Source organism: Calidris pugnax, unplaced genomic scaffold (assembly GCF_001431845.1).
Source record: "Calidris pugnax isolate Ruff unplaced genomic scaffold, ASM143184v1 scaffold37, whole genome shotgun sequence".
Lineage (NCBI taxonomy): Eukaryota > Metazoa > Chordata > Aves > Charadriiformes > Scolopacidae > Calidris > Calidris pugnax.
This window is the reverse complement of record NW_015090816.1, coordinates 71,979-81,829: the sequence shown is the minus strand read 5'-3', so window position 1 is coordinate 81,829 and position 9,851 is coordinate 71,979. Positions and strand designations below refer to the sequence as shown.

Genomic DNA, 9,851 nt, shown 5'->3' with positions numbered 1-9,851 from the left:
CTCTCTCAGCCCCCCCTCCCAGCAGAGGGGCTCCAGCCCTCCCAGCATCTCTGGGACCTCCTCCAGCCCCGCTCCAACAGCTCCGTGTCGTTCCTGTGCAGGGGACTCCAGAGCTGGACACAGTGCTCCAGGTGGGCTCTCACCAGAGTGGGGCAGATGGGGAGAATCACCTCCCTCAACACCCATGTCCCTCAACACCCATGTCCCTCAGCACCCATGTCCCTCAGCACCACATCTGCCCCTCTTATAAATCCCTCCAGGGATGGGAACTCCACCACTACCCTGGGCAGAACGGTCCCCACACTCAGACCAGCTGCACATCTGGAGGTGCCTGGGGACAGGCATCACTGCAGCCTTAACACCTCATTTCCATCCAAAAAAAAAATAAAAGCCCAGAGTGCCAAATTCCTGGATGTAGACAGCCCCACCAGGGGCAACCACCCTGTGCCCTGCCAGGACGAGCAGGAGGGGACGTGGTGACTGTGCACCCAGGCTCCCCGACACATCCAGCCCAGCCCTGGCTTCCCCAAGAGAAGGCAGAGCACAAAGCCACAAGCATCTCACAGCAAAAGGCAGGCTGCCAGGCCCCCGGAGCGAAGAGGTGTGAGACCAAAAAGAGTGGTGCTCAATGGATTCAAATCCAGCTGGTGGCCGGTCACTAGTGGTGTGCCTCAGGGCTCAGTGCTAGGACCATTTCTATTTAACGTCTTTATTGATGATCTCGATAAGGACACAGGGTGTCTCATCAGCAAGTTCACAGATGACACCAAGTTAAGCAGGAGTGTTGACTCCCAGGAGGAGAGGGAAGCCCTACAGAGGGACCTAGATAGATTGGATCACTGGGCCAAGATCAACGGCATGAGTTTCAACAAGGGCAAGTGCCAGGTCCTGCACTTGGGCCACAACAACCCCCTGCAGCGCTACAGGCTGGGGGAAGTGTGGCTGGAGCTGCCTGGAGGAAAGAGACCTGGGGGTTCGAGTTGACAAACGGCTGAATATGAGCCAGCGTGTGCCCAGGGGGGCAAGAAAGCCAATGGCATCCTGGCGTGTATCAAAAATAGTGTGACCAGCAGAAGTAGGGAGGTGATTGTGCCCCTGGACTCAGCACTGGTGAGGCCACACCTGGAGTGTTGTGTCCAGTTTTGGGCACCTCAATCCAAGAGAGATCTGGAGGTGCTGGAGCGAGTGCAGAGGAGGGCAACGAAGCTGGTGAGGGGGCTGGAAAACAAATCACATGAAGAGCGGCTGAGGGAGTTGGGGCTGTTTAGTATGAGGAAGAGGAGGCTGAGGGGAGACCTCTTCACTCTCTACAACTCCTTGAAAGGACACTGTAGAGAGGTTGGGGCTGGTCTCTTCTCACAGGTAATTAACAATAGAACGAGAGGGAACGGCTTCAAGCTCCAACAGGGGAGGTTTAGACTGAACATTAGGAAGGAATTTTTCACCAAAAGAGTGGTCAGACACTGGAACAGGCTGCCCAGGGAGGGGGTGGAGTCACCATCCCTGGATGTGTTTAAGGGCCGTTTAGATGCAGTGCTGAGGGACATGGTGTAGGGGAGGACTTTGTAGAGTAGGGGAGATGGTTGGACTCGATGATCCCAAGGGTCTCTTCCAACCTCAATGATTCTATGATTCGATGAAAAGGGCCAGCGTCCCCCCCCCGGGGGCTGTGCCGAGAGCGAGGGGCCACGATCCCACACAGCAGCAGCAGCCTGGCAGCGGCAGCACCCGCACTGGCCAAGGATGACGAGCGCGGCACGTAGGCAGTGAGCATCCGTGCAGGATGAGCAGAGGAACTGCCTCAGAGCAGCCTCGGGCCGCGGCGATTACTCCATCAACGCCGCCCTCACCCCGCAAACCAGCCCCGATGACAAACCCCGACGCTGGGCTTTGATGGTTCTCCTCCCAGCAAAGCTGGTGGGCGGGCGGCCGGCACGCCCCGACGGCAGCGCCCCTCTGCCCCACCACGCAAACGGGGGGTGACTTCTGCCACCCAGCAGGCAGGCTGCTCGGTGGAGATGACTTGCCCTCAGCGCAAGGGCGAGACACAAACGAGATGACAGCTACGCCTCTGGGGCTGTCACGGGGAGCCTGGTGTGTTTTAAATCATGCTGGCCATTTAAACGCTGCTGGAGTTAACGCAGGAGGCAAGAACTAGGTCATTTGAGGAGCTCCAGGGGCTGCAACTGAGCAGCACCGAGGGCTCATGTCCCGTGTCTCAGGGGCCATCGTCCTGCCCACCCAGGTTTTTCACCTCGGCGTGAGCAAACCAGCTTTGCTCACCGGGTCTTTCCCAATGTCCCGGTTTGAGGTAAAACCGGATCAATTTTGTGTTCTGTAACTTTGCATTTTAGTTAGGCCTCTTCTAACTCTCTGAAATTAACAGCATATTGTGGAGAAAACTGCTCCTTCTCAGAGTGATAAGACCCATGTTTGTGCTCCATGCCAGGGAATGGTGTGCAGAGAGGCCCCTGCTTATACTTATTGCTATAAAAACCAAGGGCAGCCAATTTTCGTTATTTGCCCCTTGGAGGGTCGGAAACGGAAAAACGTAGAGGGGTCACATCTGTGGAGAGGAACGGACAGGACAGGTGACCCAAACCTGACCAACAGGGGTATTCCATCCCATCTGCCCCATGCTCAGTATAAAAGCTGAGGGATCAAAGGGTCAACTCTCTTCCTGCAATGGCCGACGTCCGAAGAGGACCCTTTCTGTTCATCTGCCTTTGATCCCCATGTGTTCCTGACTCCAGAGCTGGAATCCTGCTCCTGTCCATCACCCAGTCCAGTCTGGGACCTCCCCAGTGCCTGCTGGTGACGGGACTGTCATCCTGGGAGCTTGATAAGGTTTTGTATATATGTTGTATCTATTTCATTATTTTCTTCTCTTTTATTTTAATATTATTTTTGATTAAAGTAGTTTAGTTAATTCTAAACTTTTCAATCTCCTTATCTCTTCCTCTCCTCTTTTTGGGGGGGGGGGAAGGGCCATCTGTTGGTTTGGTTGCGGTGATTTCGGCTGAAACCACGACACCCTTCCCGCACTCGGCGTGGACTTGGAGCCACAAGAAGGTTCCCCAACCAGGACCTGGTGCCTCTGAAAAGCAGCCCCACAGCAGCTCAGCGCGGCATCCACCAGCCATTTCATCTGCCCAGTGAAGCGGGAGGGCGCAGGGGGCCCCCAGCCCTCCTCCTCCTCCTCCTCCTCCTCCTCCCTCTCCACAATGTGAGCTGTGAACCAGACGTAATGGAGCAATGCCCAGAGTCAGTTGTTCTCACTATGTTTGCCGAACCCCAAGCCACTACTCAGGCCTCCTAGAGGGATCACTGGTTTTATTTGGTATGTCACAACGTTTTCGTTTGCATTCAACAGCAATTCTCAGTAAATGCAGCTTTTTTCAGTTAAAGAGCAACGCCAGCCCTGATGCCTGCGCAAACCGGACGGTATTGCTTGGCTTGTCTTCTCCTAACTGCAAAATGCCCAGGGACTTTTTTTTTAACTCTGACGTGGTTTCCTTAAGCTGCTCTAATGCCTGCAGGGGCACGTGGAGGGGGTGAGAGTACAGCTGAGTGCTCAGGAGCTGGGAGAGAATCACTTCTCTTTCACCTGGGCTGCACTGAGCTTTTCTCTGGGCCGCCTGACCGCCCAGTCAGATGCTGCACGCGCTGAGGAGGACCAGAAGTAGTCAGGAGCTGAAGATAAATGAAGAATTTGACATTGACCTTGACAAATCTGCACCAGAGAGTTCTTGGTGATGGCTTCAGGCAGCGTCTCCCCGACAGACTTCACGAAAACAAACCTTTTGTGGTAGAAACTGCCTTCAGAGTCTGCTACACACACAGAGAGAGAGAGGCTGGCCAAGGATGAGTCTGACAGGGAGCCACCGACAAGCGGTGACCTTTCTAGCCACCAGCAGGCTTTGCCACCCCCCTTCCATGGCCCAGCACAGCGGCAGCTCTTGCTTTTTTTTGCCCAAGGCCCTGCAGCTCCCATCAAACAGCCCCAGTGACACCAGCTGCAAACCCCAAGGGAGCCTGCTATGAAAGTTGCCAAGAGCCAGACGGGGTGCTGCCAGCCCCCGGCATGATGTACACAGCCAGGGGACACGTCAGGAGCTACGGGGACAGCCAGCAGCACCCCCAGCCCAGCCCCTCCACAAGGGAGGCGCAGCGGGAAGCGCTGAGGCTTTGGCAGGCAGGCATGTGTGGGGAGAACGGGGCTGAGGGGCTGGGGCCAGGTGGTGCTCCAGGGAGGTTTGGAAATGGGCACCGTCACTCCTCCTGCAGCTCCTTCTTCCCAAAGGCCTGCAGCCTCCTCCCCACCGTCTGCTGGACGACCTCCAGACCCTCCGCGTCCAGTTCCTTCATGAGGAGCAGGATGGCATTCAGGACGTTGTTCTGTTCAGGAGGAGACAGACACTGCCTTATACAAACACGTTAACTCCAGCCCGGAAAAAAGAGAGTGGATTTATCAAAGAGCCGCTTCTTTCTAGGAACTCCACCACCACCACCACCACTGGCACCAGTTTTGCAACAGCCACCTGCAGCTAGAGGGACAGATCAAGCAAGCCCTCGGGGCAAACATGGGCAGAGACTTTGTGTGACATCAGGCTAACTGGAATGCAGGACAAACCCGTCCGCCCAGTCCCCGCACACGCTGCCCACACGCCTCTGGCTCCTGAAGGAAAGGCACATTCAGGAGCAACCGCCCTCTCTCTCTCCAGCGTGACCACGTGTAGGATGGGAAAGGACAGGAACCCTCTGATCCAAGGAACAAAAGCTGGTAGAATGGCAAAAGCACAAGCTGGAAAGAGCCCTTGGAGGTCCCCAGCCCAGCCTCCCACTGAGGCAGGACTTACTGCCAACGCCAGACCACGGCTCTGCTAAACCATGGCTTGAAAAACTCCAGGGAGAGATTCCTCAGCCTCTCGGAATAACTGCCCTTCTAGGGAAAACCTTCTTCCTGATGTCCAACCTCAACCTCCCCTTGTTTAATATTTTCTTTTCCCCAGAGCCTGCGGTCCCACTCATGGTGCTGCAAAGCAATACACTCGAGTACTGGGCACTGGTGAGGCCTCACCTTGAGTACTGTGTCCAGTTTTGGGCCCCCTACCATAAAAAAGACATTGAGGTGCTGGAGCGGGTCCAGAGAAGGGCGACAAAGATGGTGAGGGGTCTGGAGCACAAGTCTTATGAGGAGAGGCTGAGGGAGCTGGGGGTGTTCAGCCTGGAGAAGAGGAGGCTGAGGGGAGACCTTCTTGCTCTCTACAACTCCCTGAAAGGAGGGTGTAGAGAGATGGGGGTCGGTCTCTTCTCTCAAGTCACAGGCGACAGGACAAGAGGAAATGGCCTCAAGTTGCACCAGGGGAGGTTCAGGCTGGATATTAGGAAAAATTTTTTCACTGAAAGGGTTCTCAGACATTGGAATGGGCTGCCCAGGGAGGTGGTTGAGGCACCATCCCTGGAGGTGTTCAAAAGACAGGTTGATGTAGTGCTGGGAGGTATGGTTTAGTGATGATGCTCCTTGTTTGTTGTGTGGGTGTCTATTTTTGTCAGTTAGGTTGATGGTTGGACAAGATGATCTTTAAGGTCCCTTCCAACCTAGAAGATTCTGTGATTCTGTGAAAAGGGGGATTGCAGGCAACTAATGTTCAAATTGAGGCAGAACGTGGTCTAGATCCCACCCTGCCCATTGAAGTGAGCCCAGCAGACAGCAATTCCCAGCTGAGCAGCCAAGATCCATGAGGTTCCCCTGAGGGTACACCATGGAGGGGTCTGAGGAACCACCTAAGCTTTCAGTTGGGCAGCCTCCTGTCCCCCAGGCCATTTCGGCTGCTGCCCAGCTACCACGTGGACTTAGCACAACCCTGGGGAAGGGAAACACGAGCTCATGTGCACAGATCAAGAAGACAAACTCCATCAGGTTTTCTTTATGTTGCATGATGTCTTAAAGATAGAGTAGAATAATTTCAGTTGGGAGGGCCCTACAGCGATCCTCTAGTCCAACTGCCTGGTCACTTCAGGGCTGACCAAAAGTTAACGCGTATTATTCAGGGCATTGCCCAAATGCCTCTTGAACACTGACTGGCTTGGGACATCAACTACCTCTGTAGGAAGCCTGTTCCAGTTTCTGACCACCCTCTTGGGAAAAAAATGCTTCCTAATGTCCATCTGAACCTCCACTGGCACAGCTTTGAACCATTGCCACGTGTCCTGTCACTGAATCCCAGGGAGAGGAGGTCAGCACCTCTCTCTCCAAGTCCACTCCTCAGGAAGCTGTAGAGGTCAATGAGGTCGCCCCCCAGCCTCCTTTTCTCCAAGCTAGACAAACCCAAAGACCCCAGCTGCTCCTCACAGGACATGCCCTCCTGCCCTTCACCAGCTTTGTTGCCCTCCTCTGGATGCATTTGAGGACCTTCACATCCTTCTGGAATGGTGGGGCCCAGAGCTGCACACGATGAAAACCAATTTGGTCTTTAAAAGATACTCACTCTCTTCTTTCGGTTGCAGTCAGTCTCTCGAGGTGAAAAGGAGGAGAATTTATCCCTGGGAACAGGTTTCATACCAAGCTCCTCTCGAATTTTGCTAAAGAAGGGGAGGAAGAGCAGATGTTATTACGACCAGCTGGCAGAACCTTCCTCTGCCAATCAATCCTCCTTTCCAATCGTGGGCAACCATGCAAGAAGCACCCAGCTGAAGGACTCAAGGCATGTCTATCCACGCACAGCACCCCAAGGAAAATTCCTGGGTGTAGCAAGAGCCTCGGAGCTATAAAATGTAAAGCAGCATGCCACTACGAGGTGTCTGCTCACAGCCCCACCTGGGAGGACAGGTCCCCATGCTCACGCTTCAGAGAGGATCCATCCCTTTCCATACATGCAGCCGACACGCTGGAGAGCAAGTCCCCACCTACAGAAGAGCCTGTTTTGCACATACAGAACCAGACCCACAAGTGGAACAAGGGGAATTGGCACCAGCTGCAGGCCTGGCCTATGGAGTATCAGGGCTGGCTGGCAAGGTCCTTGTCATGCCCCATGTGAATTCAGCCCAGAAAGCCCAACAGCTCAGGAGCAAGCCCTCACTTTGTCTCCTCCAGGCTGAAGCTCAGCAGCTGGCTCTCGGTCTCCGCGGTGGATTCAGCAGCGCTGGACCCGGCGGGCTCAGGGCAGCCGTTCTCCACGCTCCTCTTGGCTGGTGGGGCCGTGATCTCCTCGCCATCAATCAGGGCCTGGGACAGTTCTTCCTCTGTCACAGCTGCAAAAGCCGAGACAAAACGCTGCTGCAGTGAGCTCCAGCAGCCCAGCTCCTGTGACGAGGCATGTACTGCTGCGGCAGAGCTACACCGCAGGGGTTTGCTCCAAAAACTGTCCTTTCTACTGGCCTTTTGCTTTCATCCTCCTCCTGCAGTAAAAGCCGTGCAGGAGAACACCATCACCAATCTCTCAGAGCAGAAAAGATATCAGGGAGGGATGCAAACATGCTTTGCCACTTCTTCTCTCTTGAAGAAGGCTCCAAAAGCCACCAAATTACTGCTACCAGGCAGAAAAGCTCCTCTCTTTTTCTTTTTTTCCTTCTTTATGACAGTAGATCCAATTACAGAATCTTTGTTTTGCCACAGCAAAGGAGAGAGCTCTAAAGAAACACTAATTAGTGGTACTCTCTCAGCTATAATGAGGCTCTCTCAGTGTTAACTCTGGCACTGCAGGGAAGGGAAGGGAGAAAAGAGCTTTAGAAGCGGTGGATCACGCAGAGGGGACGCTCAACCTCTACCAGATCCTGACTCAAGGAAAAGCTGAAGGTTCCTCCTCCTTAAGGAGAGGAACCAACACGTCACGGGTTTCCAGCTCACCCTGCCCACGGCTCGGGGCTGTTGGTTTACCTGCAAACACTCACCTTGGTTATCGAGCTTCTGCAGGCTGGGCAGGTTACGCAGCACCGTCATTCGGTAGCGGTGGGGGTCGGACCCACAACAGGGATTTTCAGACAGCCACAGGACCCTCAGCCGGGGCAGGTTTTTGAGGTAGAAGAGCTCATTTAGGCTTGCAATGTTGTTCTTCCTCAGATAGAGTTCGGTCAGGTTCTGGCACTGATTCAGCGGCTCGAGGTCCGAGATGCCATTCACGCTGAAGAGAGAGGGAGGGATCAGAGACCAGCCAGCCCACCCCTCCCTCTCTGTACTGCTGAGGGGGGAGCACAGCAGCCCCATCAGCTTTCCAGCCCCCTTTCCTGCAGCAGCTTCACCCCGGCACAGCACAGCAAGGAGAGTTCAGGGGCCTATGGCTTTGCACAGAACAAAAAGACAGCGTTTCTATCTTTCTAAACGGAGGATAGAATTAAAAAAGCAGGCTGAAGATGACAAATAGCCTTTGCTTCCCCCAAACGCCCATCACACTCGCACCCTTTCCTGCAGCAGTTCCTCAGACTCACTGCAGGAGAACCCACATAAGATTCCCAAGCTAAAAAGCTCAGATTTGCAGACAGCGCTGGCTCCGTGGGATCCCCAGGACAGGTGAAGGATGGGTGTGCTGGGGGGAGCCTTATGGAAATGAAAAGCTCTGCGAGATCCAAGAAGAGCTTCAACAAGCATTCTGCAAACTGGCCCCACACGGTGGCCCAGAAGAACCCATTTAAACTATGAGACAGGACTTAGGGAGCAAAAATCCTAAGAGGTTTTAACCGTTCTCGAAACAGGGATTATTTTCTCCAGTAGCAAAGGTGCAGAGGAGCTGGAAGAAGAAGAATCATTTCTGCATCTCTGCCGCTTGAGAAATCCGTCAAGAGGAGCCAGGCAGCTCAGACACACATCCACAGAAAGGTGGTAAGAAACCAGGGGAGTTGGACTAGATGATCTCTATGGTCCCTTCCAACTCTAAAAATTTAGTGAAATTCAGTGAAACCAAGGGCCAAGCCGCAGCCCCACCAGAAAGATGATTTCCCCTGCCCTCTTCACAGCCTGACAGTCACCTGAACGTGATCACCTCGATGTTGGGCAAATCCCGGCATATCGATATCTGGGCAGGAAGAGACAGAAAGAGCAGGTTGGCACTCCCGGGAATAAAACCTCAAACAAGCAAGATAAAAGCAAGAACAGGGACTGACTGAGGTTTGCTTCCCTTTAGCCCGAGCTTAACACCATCGGGGAGAGGTGCTGCCGCAGCCAGCGCGGAGTCAGCAGCTCCCCAGCCCCGCAGACACCAGCCAGCATCACCTCCCTCTTCTGCTCCAGCAACTCTGCACCTCCGTGCCCATTTCCAGCCACCCCGCGGAGGGACAGACCCCTTCTCTCTCACCCCCGGATGCCACTGCACAAAATCAAGGACCCCTCTCCCTCACCCCAGATCCACCGCACACAAGGAACCCCCTCCTTCCCCCCAGACACCACCGCATACCAGAAAGGACCCCTCTCACCTCTCCAAATGACAGCCCTCTGCAAACCCTCACCCAAGCTCCCAGCGCCAGGGCAGGGTCCCGCTCTCCAGAGAAGGCCTCGGGGAGGAATTTTCCAGCCACTCTCTGGAAATAACGGCAAACCCCCACCGCCACCCTTTTTTTTTTTTTTTTTTTTTGGGGAGAGGTGCTGCCGCAGCCAGCGCGGAGTCAGCAGCTCCCCAGCCCCGCAGACACCAGCCAGCATCACCTCCCTCTTCTGCTCCAGCAACTCTGCACCTCCGTGCCCATTTCCAGCCACCGCACGGAGGGACGGACCCCCTCTCTCTCACCCCCGGATGCCACCGCACAAAATCAAGGACCCCTCTCCCTCACCCCAGATCCACCGCACACAAGGACCCCCCTTCCCTCCCCCCAGACACCACCGCACACCAGAAAGGACCCCTCTCACCTCTCCAAATGAC

The 9,851-nt window shown here is 54.7% G+C and overlaps 1 protein-coding gene across 1 annotated transcript in view; it reads right to left on the bottom strand.

Annotated features, from left to right (window-relative positions):
- Window positions 1-3,316: 3,316 nt before the first annotated feature.
- The window catches only part of LOC106886608 (chromosome unknown open reading frame, human C21orf2), a 19,444-nt gene continuing 12,909 nt past the window's right edge, over window positions 3,317-9,851 (bottom strand). The window contains exons 2-7 of the mRNA XM_014939692.1: window positions 9,409-9,577; window positions 8,965-9,011; window positions 7,894-8,123; window positions 7,083-7,254; window positions 6,492-6,585; window positions 3,317-4,398 (exon numbers count right to left, since the gene is read on the bottom strand). Coding sequence (XP_014795178.1) covers window positions 4,273-4,398; window positions 6,492-6,585; window positions 7,083-7,254; window positions 7,894-8,123; window positions 8,965-9,011; window positions 9,409-9,577 — 838 coding nt within the window. The 3' untranslated portion in view covers window positions 3,317-4,272. The remainder of the gene's footprint in view (window positions 4,399-6,491; window positions 6,586-7,082; window positions 7,255-7,893; window positions 8,124-8,964; window positions 9,012-9,408; window positions 9,578-9,851) is intronic.